Source organism: Candoia aspera, chromosome 6 (assembly GCF_035149785.1).
Source record: "Candoia aspera isolate rCanAsp1 chromosome 6, rCanAsp1.hap2, whole genome shotgun sequence".
Classification (NCBI taxonomy): Eukaryota; Metazoa; Chordata; class Lepidosauria; order Squamata; family Boidae; genus Candoia; species Candoia aspera.
Genome location: NC_086158.1, coordinates 1,031,404 through 1,048,404, shown reverse-complemented (window position 1 = coordinate 1,048,404; position 17,001 = coordinate 1,031,404). Strand labels below are relative to the sequence as shown.

The following is a 17,001-nucleotide window of genomic DNA, read 5'->3' as shown; positions in this document are numbered from 1 at the left end:
GTTAATGTGCAATTTTTTTTTTCAATCCGTTCAATCGTGTCCAATTCTCAGAGACTGCCCAGAGAAGTCCCTACAGTTTCCTTGGCAAGGTTTTTCAGAAGTGGTTAGCCATTGCCTCCTTCCCAGGGCTGAGAGAGAGTGACTGGCCCAAGGTCACCCAGCTGGCTTTGCGCCTAAGGCAGGACTAGAACTCACGGCCTCTGGGTTTCTAGCCTGGGGCCTTAACCACCAACCATACTGGCTCTCAGTGTGCAATTAGGACTCTGAAAAATGTGAGAGAGGAAAGAACACCAGCCCTGCAGAGGGGACTCAGCTGCCTGGTCTGACATTGTCACCTGTGTTTACCCATGAGCCTTGACAAAGAGCCCTCTGAACATAAGACATCCTGGGAGATTTTCAGATTTTCATGGTGTACGATCACAGCAAGAAATATCTTAACTAATTATTGTCACCTCCCAAGGCCTCCACCACTGAAATTAGAAAATACTTACTAAAAACTACTGCAGCCTCTATGGGGCAGCAGACTGAAAACTGACCCAATATCCATGTCACAGCACTGCGAAAGTGGCAGGTGAAGAAGTGGGATCATGACTCTGGAAACTTATAACACAGTGTTTCTCAACCTTGGCGCCGTTAAGACATGAGGACTTCAACTCCCAGAATTCCCCAGCCAGCCATGGAATTCTGGGAGTTGAAGTCCTCATGTCTTAACGTCGCCAAGGTTGAGAAACACCGCTATAACACCACACTCCAAATGGCACAGTTGTAGAAGATGGACAGCAACATGAATATTTTCATGCCCTCCAATCAGTGGCTGGAAAATTGCAGGCATCTAAAGTTCTCAACCATTTCACCTCATCTTTTCAGTTTCCTCTACAGATGTGAATTTGGCTTTGAAAAAGCAGAAGGCAGAGGTCCCAGCCCTCAAACTTCATTCAGATGGACCGTTCTCTACACAGCATCCCCCTGGTGTTAAAGCTGGTCTCCCACCCTCTCCATCTTACAAGCTGATCCCTAAAGGCTGTCATCGGTCTGACTTGCTCCCCTTCAGTATCTCAAGTGGTTTCCAAGAGCCAAGCTTGCTAAGTCCTTTAAAGGAGGTCTTATTGCACACTCTAGTTTTCACTTTGCCAGAAGAACCATCCCCAGGGATGTGCAAAGACCGCTGGAGATTTACTTGGCCACCACCTGAAAAGCAGTCTCACCAGAGCCATCAGATTACCAAAGGTGGCACACCGCCCTTTCCCTCTGGGTGGCATATTCCCCAAGCCGTGGGATCTATTCCTACACTTCCACCTTAAAGAGCTGTTTCTACCACCCACCTGCATCACCAGGGGAGAAGGAAAAGCAATTTGGGTAAGTGACAGCTTCCAAGGAGGCAAAGAATGATGTGTTAGTTCAGGGCTCGAGACTGCATTGGTAAAGATTAGATGTTTCTTAATCATAAAGCAAATTCCAAAGCTGGCATCAAGGAGAAGAAGAAATGTATGAGACAGAGACAAAACTGTTGCAAAAGGTATATCCCACAAAGAATTTCTGGCTACTCTTTGGTGGAGTTAGATCACCAGAAATCACAAGGTAGCACTTCAGATACCGTGTAGTGCGACTTCCCTCCACGGAGGGCCTTCCAGTTGTGCTGGGATACCAAGTCTCGGGATTCACAACCTGGCATTCCTGAACTCAGAGTCTCAGTGTTTCAGGAGAGGCATGGAAGGCTGATACCCTGCTTGCAACTACATGGAACAATGGTCTGCCGCTGCTTCCAGGTCACGGGGCTAAGTCCAGTTTTCATCCTCTCGTTGCCCATAAGGAACCCAGTGGAGTGACGATGGAGGACCGCAGGACTAAACAACGCCGCTGGAGCCAGTGTCCACAGCTGGGGGTCCACTCACAGCCAGACTAGATGCAGCATGCAGGTTATTAAAAGACAAAGAGGACCTGGATAATTATCAGGGAAGTGTCCTTCAGATGAAAATTATACCTCCGAAGATAGTATCTGTAATGGGAGGGAAGTTCTAACGGGCATCAGCAGGGTATTTTTCCCTATACAAACAGGAACTCATCAGAGTGATTACTTTCAATGAGAAGCGAGCAATGGAAGAAAGGGATAAATTTCCACTTTCCCACCTGCTGTGCTCCCAATAATTATGGGCCTCCCCAGTGGTTGCTATCTCTATTTTTTAAAAAGGAACACCAAATGCAACTAATTTCAAACACTCTTTTAATGTGAAGCTTGAGTGGTCCTCATTTTAAAAAGTTCCTTTCCAATTCCTGGTCCCCTGAATGGGTCTACAAGGCCCCAGGAGGCATGGGAAGAGGTCACTGTGCCAACATCCTGTTAATTTGGGGCCCAGTTACACAATGCCTGGTTTCAGACCAGGCCAGTCCCCACCAGAGACAACGGCCAATACAACAAAACAGGGCATTTTCACCATCTGCATGGTGTACCTTTGCTGCTTTTACTCACTCAAGAGAAGCAGCCACACATTCCTGGGCCAGGAGCATCAGCCCTATGTAGCCCGGGAACTTGATATGTGGCACCATTTCAGACAAACCTGAGCTCAGTGTTGCCCACCAGTCACGAACAGTGTGCCCTGCCCGATGCCTGGACAGCTCCCAGCTTCTTAAAAACCTGGGCAAGCAGCAAAAGCAGGGGACCACCCATCTCCTACTGGGTCACCTCCATGGGCAGCAGGTCAGCTGCTGAGCCCACATCAGAGAGCCAGCTCTGCAATCCACAGGACAAGGACCCATGGAGGGGGAGTAAAACACAACCAGTTTGAACAAAACTTAAGTATTCTAGGATTCTGTTCCGAGGCTGAAACTAGATGCTCCAGCCATCTTGGGGTATGTTCTGAGGGAATACGGCCAGCTCACCCATACCAATGGAACACTTTGAGGGGACTGTTTTTTTAATTTCCAAAATGAAAACAAAACACACTCTCCTTCCCCAAACTCCAAGTTTCTGTCACTTGGAACAGAACTGGCTCAGGAGATCTCTCACCCCCTGCAAGCAACCTCTTTAAGAATAAAGTCCACAACTGCTCCTCCTGAATACCACAGGATTCATTTGGGATCTTCAGATTGTGTCCATCGAGACCAGTGTTTCTCAACCTTGGCAACTTTAAGACATGTGGACTTCAGCTCCCAGAATTCCCCAGCCAGCTGTGATGTAGACAGTGTAAGAGAGCCATATTAGTCTACAGTAGCCAAAAATCAGGTCTCTGGTGGTCAGAAAAGCTCTGGGCTCCTCCTGATGAAAGAAACAGCACATAAAGGAATCCAATTCTCTAAGTCTCCCTGCTATTAAAGCAACGTTTTGCCAGCAGTTCACACCGCTTAGCCCCAAGAATCAGCCAGAGAGATTTCTAAACTCTCCGAATGCCACAAGGCATTGTGAGCCTTTCACCCCTCACACAGAGATAGGCAAACATGGGTCTTTGACTTTAAAAGGAGTGAACACACAAGCCAAAAGGGTTCCCAAGACCAACAGTCACCACTCAGGGCAAGGAAATGCTGAACTTAATGTGCACACTAAGACCAGAGACCCTCCCTAAGGGGGATGTTAGGCTCCCAGTCCAACCTGGTTACTGTCACGGTGGTGTGAGCAATTCTCACCAGCCTGTGACCCCTGGTGCCCGAAGAGGCTGTTGGGGAAACTGTCAGAATCCTTCCGCCTTGCCATCCCGAGAAGGTGGCGCAGATGCCTTGCAATGGTGATAATTCAATGAATAAGTAAAAGACATCCGCAGAACCGGCTGTTGGGCAACGGCTGTCCATCCCTCCAAGTGCTCTTTGTGGAGAAGCACGGAACAGACCAACATTCCCAGAAGATGCTTACGGAAGAGAGGCTACTGTGATCCTTTGGGGGCCTCTCAAGAGCCTGTGGACAGGCCCACAACTAAGGTCTGCGTCACCCAGGGCAAACATGGATTCCATGCCCATTTTGGCACCCTCCCCAGCGTGGCACCTGGGGCACATGCCCTGCTTCCCCCACCCACCACCCCATTTGCAGTCCTGCCTGTGGAAGCCAAGAAGGAAAAATCCCCAAATGTCAACTGGCAGGTTTTATGCCCCTATAATCTGATTAGTTCCATCTGGGAAATTAAATGATTCTTTGGCTTCAATGCCTGCTTGGCAAACGATTCACACCCTTCCAACTTCCAAAGTGCCTTTACGCGGGAGAAGCTTGCGGGCAGCTCTTCCCAAATCTCTTTTGAGACCCCCCCCCTCACCCACCCAACCTTCCTCCTCAGCACAGTGACTTTCCATTCCCATCGCAATTTCTTGTTCTCTCCCACCCCGCCTGCAGCCCAAATGTTGGAATGGGCTGAACGGATCTGTGGCATCACCGCAGCAAAGACCCAGGACAGGCAGCGAACCGCCAATGTCCCATCACAGGCAGGGCAACCCAGGCAGAGACCTCCCTCCCTCTGGGGCCAGGGGGTGTGCCTCCAACATGCTGCAGGCAACCTCACAACATGGTAGCCATGGGCGTGCTCATCCAGGCACAGAACGGTTACTAGAGCAAACTGGTCTGTTAAAAGAAAAATGGGCAAGGCTAAAAGATGACACTGCCTTAGAATTGGAATACATGGCAGAAATAGGTCCAAGCCCCAAGGATTTGCCTGAACAAAGCTCTAAAAAATTCAGAAAAATACATAGTTATCTACACACACACACACACACACACACACACGTCAGGCAAACCCTCTATACCACACACACACACCTCTTACACAGGCAAAACCCCGTTAGCTCACACATAAACCACATACATTTTTAAAAAAGCCAAAGAACAAAATATGCAGCAGCTGATATAGCACAAGCAAACCACACCCTCCCCCCCCAGCCTCCCCAGAATGGCCCCCACCACTGCAGCTTACCTTTGCCTTTTTTCTGGGCAGGGGGGCACGTTTCCAAGCAAAGCCCTGAGTTGTAGCCACCTGCCATTTTTATTAAGGATGCCTGCGGGGCCCGGGGGCATTTTTGCAAAGCAAGAGGACACTAAGACGGTGGACGTGGTTTTGCAGCAAGCCAGCTTCCCCTTTGATTCAATGTTGACTAAAAGAAACTATTACTTTTAAAAGCCAGGGAGGCCAAGGAATTGGCCCACAAACACAAGGACCCCCATGTCTACACCTCTCCTGGAGGCCCGACGCACAAATGGGCTCGCTGTGGCAGAGGACACAAACGCAGGGTTACACCAACGGAGACCTCTTTTTTAAACAGACACCCAGCACCAACACTCCTTCTCTGTCTTCTGCTCACGGGCTGCTCAAAGGGTATTTCTTGAATGCTTTGCTTGGTCTACATCCAAGAAGAAATGGCATGAATGTTCCAACCAGAACTTGGATCGGCCAGGCACCTTTTAGAAAGAGCTGAGTTATCAACTGCATCAAGTGGAAGATTCAGAACTGGGCCAGACTGCAGGAAGCACCCTCTCATCCCTTCTTGCCTCCAACATTTAGACACCAGACTTAATCTTCTGGTGTGGCCTCTTTTGAAAAAACGATTGTTCTCCCTAAACGTTAAGAGGACCACCTCCTGCACAGGACTGGACTGCATAGCTCATGTTTGATTAACAGGAGACCTTCCCGAATTAGCAGAATGGTCTTCCGTTGGCCAGGATTCTTACGAACATTCTGAAAAGGAAATTTGCTTGGATCCCAAAGAATGCAAGAACAACCCTGCAGGATCAGGCCAAGCCCACCTTAGTTTAGCAATTTGTTCTCCACCATGGCCAACCAGATGCCTCCTTTGGAGTGCTGCAGGCAAGAGATGGAGGCCTTCCGCCCTCTGGCCACTGTTCCTCTGCAACTGGAGATCCTTGGGCAGTTGGCTGGCCCCTGCCAGACTAGCTGGGCCAGGGGTCCAGTCCAGGAGGGTGCTGCTTCTGCTCTTAGGCAGACCTGGAGGCAGGCTGCCCCAACCCCACGCTGAAGTTGACAGTGAGTCTCCAAGACCAGCAGGCCTTAACAGACCTGTAGACATGAATCGACCCAGGCCTGTCTGAAGTACTGGCCATGGCTCATGGTAAAAAAATCCCACAGGATAATTACACGCTGGGTGAAGAAGTCTGTGGGGTTGGGGTCTGCTCTAAACCTCCTTCCTGTCTATTTCTCTAGATGCCCCCAACCCCGGTGTTTCAAGAGTGGGATAAACATTTCTCCCCTCCAGGCTGATTTGATGCACCCCAACCACGACTTTCCCAGCTGCTTTTTCCCAAGCCGAAAGCCCCAGGCATTCAGAGGGAAGATGCACAAGCCCTCCTCTCTTCTGCATTTTTTCCAGCTCTTATATTCCTTTTTCAAACACAGCAATCACAACCCAGTTAGTGCACAATCCAGAATCAGCGCTTTTAAAAGCAAGTGAGGCATAGTCTCAAATATTCTATTCACCTCAAGACCATTTCCACTCTGTTAACTTTCCAATCCTGTGTCTGTCATGCTGGGCAGGGGACAATGAGATTTGTAGTGTGACCAACCTGGGGGCATTTGGTTGGGGAAGGCTCATTCGCCTTGCCCAGAGAAGCAGAAAAATACACACCCACGCCAGATGGTTTGGTGGCGGTCCCAGCCATGCTTCTGAGGCTCTTGGCTCAGATTTCAGAAGCTTCCTCTTTCACAGCCATGCACCAGTCAAGAGCAGAGCCATGCCATGTGTGAATGTGAATACTCAGGAATGCACTGTCCAGCAGAGCAGAGAATCACGAGTGAGTTGAGCAGCAGAGACACCGTGGGCCGTTTCCCCAGACTGCAACAGCTCCTTCTGAGGCTCACAATTGCAAGCAAACGATTTGCAATGTGAATAAGCCGTGTGGGTGTGCGTATGCGCATGAAGATCCCCATCTGATCCTTTGCATGGCTCATGCTTCCAAGACATAGACATGTGCAAACACATACACTGGCTGTCTGCACAGTGTATTTACCTCGACCACGGAATTAGTTCCTGTCTTCCTACAACATGTTTAAACAGGGCAGGAAAAGACTAGTAGTACATTTGCACAACAGGCTCATCTTGGTGAATTTTGATCTGGGGGATGGGGGTGGTTTATTGGCTTGTTTTATGGTTTAGGGCGCTATGTGAGCTCTGCCCATTAATCTGTTTATTATTCAATGTATTGCGCTAAGCCAGAAAATGTGTTAATTCTGTAGTTACACCAAGCCTGTTGTACAGAGGCAGCCTCTAGATTTGCATCAAGTCACCAAATTAGTGGGGTTGGGTTGAGTTCAGCTGGGGGAAACCCAGTCATTATCTTAGGGTGTTGTGTGAACCCTGTCAAACTCATGCAAGGTCTCCAGATTTCTCATTTAACTGATACCCTGAGTTGGTAGCCACGGAAAGAAGGCTGTTTGCTTATTCCCTCTTAAGTCCCAAGGCATGCTCAAGGCAGCAAAACAGAAGCCAGGAGAGCATCTGGGAGAAATCCCCTGCAGCCCGCCCCCCATGGAGACCTGCGGAAGACAAGCAGGATGGAAAACCCTGAATATGCCCTCCAACTTCCTGCAGGAGCAAGAAAACCAATTCAGGGAGAACTCGAGAGGACGCTGCACGCTCTCTGAGTGAATGTGTGTGTAGACGGGCGAAACGCAGATACGGAAGAAGCAGGTTCCGAAGAGATCTGGTCCTGGGGCCTTCCGGGGACATGCCAAGCCACAAGGCAGGCAAGGTGGCTGCCACTGCGGGGCGTGGAGGTGAAGAGGCTGGCAAAGCCAATCCTATCCCTCTACAGAGCCTGCAAGCAGAAGCCTTTTCAGCCCCTCGGAAGAATCTGGGCTGAGCCGGGCTGGGTCAGGAGGGGCTCACCACTGTGGGACGCCAGGCCCACCATCTGATATCACAGCACCCTTTTCCCCAGCAGCTGCACAGGGCAGTGTCCACGGAAAAGGAGTCTGTGCTCGGCAACTCAGGAAATGCATCTTCCATGCCGCCCCAGGGCCCTCAGCCATGGAGGACTGGGCCAGCTCTGGGGAAACCTGGTTGGGTAGCCTGGACAGGGCAATATTCTTAGCCTGTCCGTGCAATGCTCCGCTCCCTCACCCTTCCAGGCCTCCAGAGTGCCTCCCCAAAACACAGGATGGGCTGGGACCGCAGCGTAACGAGCTGGGCGAACTGGGAGCTGTTGGGTGTCTGCAGGGAACCAGACTGGACAATCCTTTTTCTCACCCTCAGATGCTTCATGACTTGCTAACCATTAAATCTGCTGTCCCGATGCTTTGGCCAAGGAATCCCAGATGCCAGGGATGGTGTGTGTGTGTGTGTGTGTGTGTGTGTTGATCTCCACTGGAATCTAATTCAGCGTTTCATGGATTCAGTAGCATAAGTAGGTTTTCTCACTTGATTTAAATCTACGCATGATTTTGGATTTACAGTTTGCCTCCAGGGTCAGGCAACATGCATCCGTTTCTCTGGCAGGGTATGGGGAGGCCTCTGTTGCTGCCCCCCTCAGCACTGCTGGTCACCGTTTGGCTTCACCAGGGGAAGCAGAGCTGAGGCTGCCAACTGCAACGGGCGCCATGCCTCATGGGGCCTGGCAAGAACTGGGGACAATCTGGGCAGGACAGATCATTCTGAATCTGTTCTGCAGAATTCTCCTCCCCCCCCCCACTTTTAAAATAAGGCCAATTGTCACTTTGTTCTGGAAAAAACTTTGGAGGGGCCCAGCAGCAGCGTTCAGGGGGGTGTATGAAAAAGGTCAGGATGAAGCCTGCATGATCAAACCCACACCCTTTTTATGGGCATGTGGCACTCTCTGTGGGCACCCCTGCCTTCCTGCTCAAAATGGGATGCCAGCCTGCTTCCAGAGAAGTGGGGGGGGATGCTGTTTCAAAAAAAAAAAACCCACCGCTGCCCTACAAAATCAGGCACAGGGGGTGGTGAGAATTTGCCCAGAACAGTTCCCCACGCAGCACTAGTATCCCGTTCCCTTCACACAGCCCTAGACCGTCCTTGGGTATGCTTGGGGGAGGGGGCTGCTTTTTGGAGAGCTTAAGAGTGGGTGAATTTCAACAGGATAACCTTGAGAAGCAGGAAACATTATTAATGGGATGCTGCAAGATGCCCACCCCTGATTTAAGGAGGCGTCCAATGCATGACCATGGCTTACCTTACAAGCCAGCTGTAAGAGTTATGCCCTAAACCACAGAAGTGTAGAACTGTGAAGTTGGAAGGGGCCACAAAGATCGCCTACTCCAGCCCTCCTAATGCAGCATGACTTAAATCGCATTATGTCCAGTGAACTCTCAGGAGCTGCTGGATCGAGGCGAATGCTATTGTTAATGGGGGTAAGAGGGCTGAGGGTCATTCAAGTCCCCTTCCAGCACAGGAAGGCTGGCCAGGACCAAGCACAGGACGGAGGCGTTCCATGCTGGCGTCTAAAGACTTGGCGGCTCCAGAATAATCTCCCGCATCTGAAATGTTTCAGCATGCAAAGGCTTTTAAGTCTCCAGGAACACATGGCACCCACCCCCAAGTCTTCACACATACACCCTTCCAAGAAGGGCCAGCTCCTCACCCCCATTCCCCCCCCCCCCCGGCTTCCCTGGCAACAAGGCCTCTGTCTGTGGGCCAAGAGCTCATCAGCAGTACAAAATTCTCACAAAATTTACAGCCATCCTTGGGCCCTGGTTGGTGTGCACTTCCTGTCCCCTCCAAAAGTGGCCTGCACTGCAGAACTAGCGTGATCCCCAGCGGAACCAAATGCCACGGAAGGCCTCACCCTTGGCTGCCACTTCCTGCCCATGGATGCTGCACCTCAGCCCCCGACACGCAAGGCGGGAGGCCCACAGAGCCGCCCAGGAAAAATTCTAGCAGTTGGGAAGCTGTCGGTCCTGAGGAAGTCTCCTGGCTTCCAGCCGCTCTGAAGTCCAGTTTGGCCACTCCCCCTCCAGACCTGCAGATGAAGCAAAGGGAGGGGGCCGAGGAGGCCGTTCTCCCGCCTGAGCTGGAAGGAGCATGCCACAAGAGGAGGGTGGGACCAAAAGCACCCCTGCCTGGGACCTCAGCTCCATCACAAACCCAGAGAGGTCCCTCCCTGGCCGAGAATGGGCTGATGTCCCCTTCCCAGAACAGCCCAGGCAACAAGCCCGAAATGTCCTTCCACTGCTTTTGCCCACCAGGACCACTGAGCCTGCAGCTCAGCCTTAGCTATTCCCAAGACACCAATTCTCCAGCTGACGGGCACTACAATCCCAACATGCCACCCGCTGTGTCTGCTAAATGCAGGCCCTGGGCCAAGTGCAAGTGCCCTGACCACCCCGCCCAGTCCCTGCTCGCCACAATGACCAGACTAACCCAGGACCCTCCATACACCAGGTGTCACCACTCAGCCAAGCCATCTCTTCTCTCAACAGGATGGGTCTGCCCCACAGAAAAAGCCAGAAAGGCCATAAATAAGAAACATTTTTTGCAGCAGGGAACAGAAATGCTCTTCTCTTGCTGCCCAATAATATTTGGTTCTACCGGTTTATGCAGTGAAATTGGTTTTCTACCAAAGCCAGACAGCAGAAAATGGGAAGATGGGACTGGGCAAAATAAAAAGGTTTAGTAAATGCAGAAACCAGAGCAATACGACCTATTTCCAACAACCACACCGGCTGCTTTTGGGCAACTTGATTAACTTGGTCAATCTGAAACTAATCAAACAGTCTGGGTTAGTTCAATATACTGTGCCAAACCAAAAATAAGCATCTTTTTTTTAATTAACCTGGATGTGTGCGTGTAAGAACTGAGGCCCAACCTGGTCCAGGAGTCAAGACCCATCTCTGTTGCCCTGCAGCTGAGATCTGGTGCCACGGGGCCTCCAACGCACAGGTAATACGGAGTCTTCAAGGGCAGTAACCCTCCAGAGACCCGTCCTCCATGTTGCGCGAAGACAGCCAAGGGCGGCCCCTGTGCCATACATCGGATGCAGCATGCAATACCTCTGTGCCCCAACCTGCAGTGAGTCACCATTTGGCGGCGGCGGCTGCATCTCCTGATCCCTTTGCTGGTTGCCTCTGCGTTCCCTGCCTCTCATCTCCCCCAGCCCTCTCTGTTCCTTGCTGCACGATTCTGCCATCCCTTATACCTGTGGCACAAGACCAGTCTTGGATGGGGAGCCGGAAGCAAGGGACACCTGTCTCTTCTGTGACCTTCCAGGGGATATCACCAAAATGACAAAAGCTCCTATTGGGGCAGTTCAGTTCATAGCCAGACTGCTCTTCTCCTCCTTCATCAGAGGGCATGTTGGTATGGACGTTCCTGGTCCTGGATACCACCTGGCAGACACAGGCATGACATTCGCTCCATAGCACTGACTAGGCCTCTGGGGAACTTCCAGGTAATTAAAGTCTGGTCCGGGTTTTCTTTCCCTCCCCCCATGCATGCACAGAACTCCTTAGAACTAAACTGGCAGCCCCCCCCCCCCCACAAAGCCCTCTTCCAGGGCTGGAATAATGTCTGTTGGCAGCGGGGCCCAGCCCCACTTCCAGTTCGGACTGCTTGCTAGGGTTGCCTGCCATTTACCTCTTAGGACACTGCCCCATTCAGAAATGCATCTCTGGAGCTGACTGTAACCTGGACACAAGGCGGGGAGGTGTGGGAGGGGGCAGGCAGGGATCTTACAGCCAACAGATTTTGAATTGAGCCTGGATGTTGATTCCATGCAACACTGACAAAGAATCAGGAGTCTTTATCTCCGACTGGGGAAGAGAAATCCCACTGTGCCACCTTCTGTACCACACTTACAGTGGTAGCTCACCTTGAGGGAAGCCAGATGCTTTCCCCAGAGGGGGGGTGCAAAGCACCTGAGAATTGCACAGCACTTTCCTTTCTGAAATGGTGGGAGCGCCACCCCTCCCTGCTCAGGGCGGGCGTCCAAATTCCAGCATCCCAGACAGATGGCCGTCCAGCCCCCGCCTGAACACGGCAGAGGAGAAAGACTGTAGAACGTGTCTGCCCCATACTGTGGGAACACACGGTGCCCAGTCTCTCTCCTGGGGTGAGGGAGGGGGTACTTGGAACTACGCACAGACTGAGGCAGAAGGTCCATGCAGGGGACCCTTCCTAAGGGCTCAAGGACGGGCGCCAAGCAACATGCCACAGGGCTGAGCAAAACATCCATGTACAGCCCAGGGCCACCAGCCAACCGGCAGCAGCACTGTTGGGGGTGAGAAGATTTTTCCCAAATTCAAACAAGAGGACACCGCCTCCCCCCACCCCACTCGCCTTCGGGTGAATCACGGATCGTCTTCCTCCTGGCCTAACATCCGGCAAAGCTGCATACCCTCTCTACGCCGCACACACAAAAGGAGGCACCTTTTTAGAATCTGAAATTATGCCCAGGCCAGGCTACAGGCGGGAGGCAAATCCACACACCTCTCTCTGGCTCTGCTGGCTATGGTTGTGGGTGAAGCTGAGGAAACCCTGGCTTCTCCAGACAGCATGCTGACAAGCAGGGGGCGGGGGGACTGGCAGAGCCCGCCTGGTCTTGAAGCACCTGCACCCCATGGAGACGCCAGGCAGCCTTCGGTCTCCCTCCGGCAGGGCGTGGATTGGTGTGAAACGCAAAGGAGAAGAAATGGGTGTTTATACAGTCCTGCCTCTTCCATCTAGGTTCACACCACACACTTAACAATACACTGGGCCCGCTGGTAGCCGTGCCGGCTGGGCTCATACAACACAGCCACAAAAAGCAGAACTGAACCAAGTTTAGAAGTAGCTTACCAAGCCACAGAAACTCATCTCACCTGGCCTGGATAATCCTACTATGTGAAGGCAGCACACCTCCCTTGCTGTTGCATCATCATAATGGCAACCAGTGCTGCCCAAGTACAGTGCAAAGGAAAGTTCAGATAGGTCACATTCACACAACATCCTTAAGCTGGGTGCTGAATTAACCCACTTTCTTGGTTCTTGCAATACAGTGCACCCTAACAAACAGGCTGGGCTCGTGCAACACACAAGGCATGCATACTGAACCAAGGTGAACCCTAATAAACCGCAACATGTTTAATATGAATGCAGCCACTGGCATGTTGTAACCAAGCTAGGCGAAGGCCAAGGGCCACATTATATGTAACCATATAAACACATTCCTTCCCCTAAGCAAGACGTGACGTCGGACCCAAGGTCCCCTTGGCCTGTCCATCTTTGAGCCTGCAGGGAAAAACCCTACAGCAAAACCATTTCCGCCACAAAGCGGCTTATCTTCAGACCCCGAGCAGAGCAGAGGCCTCAGCTGTGCAGTGACACAACCCAGGGAGGGATCGCAACATGGATAAGGGACCTAGCAGGTTGGGGTTTGGCACAAGCACTGCCCACTGGAATAACAAAGCAGAATAAAGCAAAGCAAAGCAAAAGTGGAAGAATAAAGTCAGCCATTTTTGGTAGTGTAGAGAAACACGGGACCTCAAGTTAACTCAAGCTCCTTCAACCAACGCTGAGCTACTGCACACGGCTGCACTCCAGAAATTCCAGCTGTTTTGCTCAGAGCAGGGAAGCCTGCCCTTAACTACCAGTGGAGATGCTCAGTCCCTAGATGAGAAAACACCTCGGATGTATGCGGAGTAATCCGTTCTTGCACACACACTCTACACACCTGAGGTCCGCGCAAAGAGGCCACGTCCCTTTCTTTTTCAACGGAGGGAGAGGATCCGTGTGGATGGATAGATGGATGGATGGATGGTGAACTCGCCACAAATGGAACAGGATCTAGTCAGAAACAGAGCCTGGACTGGGAAGGGGCACCTGGCACAGACCAATAATTGACCAAAGATCTCCAGCAAGAGCCAGGCATGAGAAACTCCCAAGCTCCCTTTTTAGCCTCAACAGGAAATGTATTTCCACTGTACTGACAGAGGCATGGACATCTGGTGGAAACCACAATGATGGCAGGCATGCCATCATGCAAATGACATCATCTGTATCCTTTGTGTCATGATGTCATAGCTGGCAGGACATCACCCACCCCTCCCCCCAAACCCAGCATGGAGAGCAAGCGCCACTGAATTGCCCAAAATCAGTCTAGTAGATTGACCCAACGTGCTAAACCACAAAAATACAGATCAGGGCTAAAACTGGTCAAGGTTAGCACGGAAAGTTAACTCTGCTGATCCAACGGCGGCTCAAGAGGACACTTGGGTGTCCCCGTCCCAGCTGGGTCACCTCTATCCATTCACATGGTCAGCTGCTGTGGGGGGCCTGGCCAGGTTAAAATGGCAACTGGATGCACCATTTTATTTACTTCTGTGTAAAAGTGCAGCAAACTGCAAACTGCGCAAACCCTCAACTGGAAAAACTGGCCTTGGTGAGGCCCCAGTGAAGGCAGAGGGGCAGGGGCTCCACTCGGAAAGAAGCTGGGCTTGAAAACCGGGAGGGGGACACTTTCTCCTGGCTTAGAAGCAAGCCATCATTGTGTAGCTTTGGAATACAGTTGGATGGAACCCTGACTCAGCAATCCAGGGAGTATGTTGCAAAGGGCAGTAGCATAACGGCCCACCTCCTCATGAAGTCACCGGATTCCTAGAACACCCCAAACCCTTGACCAACCGAGCAGACTCGGTTTGCATGACAGACCAAACCCATAAAACACTAAAAAACTAAAACTCCTTGTGTGAATGCAGCCAGTTCCTTCCCCAGGACGGCTCGCGTTGTGTGCCAGAACCAAAGAGGAGGTAAAGGCTGAATAAATCAAGGGCACCAGTAAAGCCTCCGTGGTCAGTGGCAGCTGCTGCGGGGGAGGAGCAAGCAGGGTGGCCGGACCGGGGGCGTTCGCCGGAGGACCCCGGGGCGACCCGCGCGACCCTCCTTGGGCTCTGCGCACGCAGCGCCTTCCGCCTGGTGCCTCGCTCACCCAGGCTCGGCTTCGCACATTACTGGGACCCTAAACTAACCGACCAAGGGGACATCGCGCAATCCGCGACACCACGAAAACCAGGCAAAACAACAAGCAAGAAACAGCGCGGGGACTAACCAAGGTCTGCAGCCGACCCTGTTCTGATGACGGCATGCCATCAGCTCGGCGGCTTTGCCTGCCCGTCATCGGCCAAAGGGGCGAACAGAGGAGAGGAGAAGAAGCCTCCAGCTTAGCTGCAGTCTATCTCCGGCCCCGGCCGCTGGAGTGCTGGGCCGGGGCGCGCAGGGTCGCTGGCCGGGCGCCCCAAGCAGGGAGCCGGCCGGGGGAGGCGCTCGCCTCGCCTGGCCTGGCCCGGCCCGGGAAGGGACGGGACGGGACGGGACGGGACGGAGGAGGTCGGGACGGCCACTCGCTGCCCATCGCGGACCCGCCGCCCTCCCCGCGGGCTGCGACTGACCTGGCCTCCGCCGGACGTGCCTCTTCCGGCCGCTGCAGAAGCGCACCTTGCTGAAGACGCCCAGGACGTGCCTCTCGCAGAGGGAGCGCCCGTCCTTGCTGGGGCTGGAGCGCCGCTTGGAGGCGGACACGCGGTCGCTGTTGGACTCCCGGGCCTGGCGCTTCTGCCGGATCAGCGAGCTGGCGATGGCCGCGGCCATGGCCGACGGGGCGGGCAGCGGTCACAGGCCGCCGGCCATCACCGCCCGCCTCGACGGCCCCCCATCCGCGCGGGCGCAGCCAGCCCCGCGGCCGGCCGGCCGGCCGAGCAGGCGGTGCTCCGGAAGCGCCTCCGCCCTCCTGCCCCCCAGCCCGGGGGCCGGGGGGAGAGGCGCCCCGGCCCGTCCGCTCGGGCGGCTCCAACGGGAGGGGCTGCTCCGCGGCCAGGCGGCGGCTCCCGCCCGGTCAGAGCCCAAGAGCCCGGGAGCCCGCGCTCCGCCGCCGGCGGGTCCAGGCGCGCGCCCAGCCGAAGCCCCGCGCCGCAGGCGGCCGGGCGGGCAGGGTAGGCGCGAGGGGGCCGCGGACCCGCCTCCCGCTTCCCGCTGGCCGCAAACGCCGCGGCCGGCCACGCCTCAACAGCCGGCGCCCGGCTCCGACGGGGCGGCGGCTCTCCCGCGCTCGCCGCCGAGCTCCCCGGGGCAGCGCCGGGCTCGCCTGGCCACACCGCGGGGCCGGGGGGGGGGGGAGGAGGCGGCGGCGGCGGCGCCCCCCGCCTCGCCCAGGCCCGGCCGCCAGCAGCTCCGGAGGCGAAGCCGGCGCCGCCCGTCCTCACGCTCGTGGCGGGCGAAGGCGGGCTCTCGCGCGCGCCCGCCCCCCGCCCCCCGGGGGCCCGCGCCGCCGCCCCCGCCCGCATCGTCCCGCGCCGGAGCAGCGCGCGCCCAGCCCGCCGCCGCCGCCCCGCTGCCGGCGCGGGGGAGAGCGGCTGCGGCTGCGGAGACCCCGCCGGCGGAGAGGCGCGGAGCCGCGGCGGCCGGGCGGGCGCTGCGGGGACAGCGGCGTCTCCGCCGCCCCGGCCGACCGGCCAGCGCCCCCCCCGCGCCCCGCTTCTACGCAATCCTACGTGACCGCGGTGTGGATGAGGGGCTCGCGGCGGCGGCGAGAGGCTCCCGGGAGGCGGCGGCGTCTCCTCCGCGGCGGCGTCCCCTTTGCGCCCGGCAGCCCGCCCGCCCCGGCCCGGTGCCGACCCAGCGCCGGCCACCGGAGCCCGCGAGCCGAGCCGAGCCGAGCCGGGCCGGGCTTCCTCGGCGGTCTTTGGCGGGCGAGGGCGAGGGCGAGGGCGAGCGGCTGGCCGCCGGGAGCCCTGCCAGGCGGAGCGCTCGAGCAGAGGCCGCGCGACCCCTGTCGCCGCCGCAGCGGCGGGGAAAGGCGGCCGGCTGCCCCCCCCCCCGGCCACTCTGCGGCCCCGCGCCTCCTCCTCCGCCCGCCCGCCGGGCCCCGCTGCCCTTGCCCTTGCCCGGCAGCTGCTTTCGCTGAGCTCGAGACCCTGCGCGGGGCGGGGTTGCTCCGGCCGTACTTTGGAGGCCCCTTTCCCACCTCTTATCGGGCCCTGCAAGGTCCCTTTTGAGGCACAGGGATGAGGACGGGAGCTGCCCCCACCTGCCCACAAGAGGATCAACTGCTTTAGCCGGACTCCGAGGGTGGCTGCGCCTCAGCTTTGCCCGTTTTAT

General features: G+C 55.0%; 1 protein-coding gene across 4 annotated transcripts in view; it reads right to left on the bottom strand.

Moving 5' to 3' along the window:
- Positions 1-17,001, bottom strand: part of FGF12 (fibroblast growth factor 12) — a 167,088-nt gene that overhangs the window by 65,226 nt on the left and 84,861 nt on the right. The window contains exon 1 of one of the 4 annotated variants that reach the window (XM_063307853.1): positions 15,297-15,536. The exons of the other annotated variants lie outside the window; for them this stretch is intronic. Within the exon in view, the coding sequence (XP_063163923.1) occupies positions 15,297-15,495 (199 nt within the window). The 5' untranslated portion in view covers positions 15,496-15,536. Of the gene's footprint in view, positions 1-15,296; positions 15,537-17,001 lie in introns of those variants that run through there. 4 annotated transcript variants of the gene reach the window in all.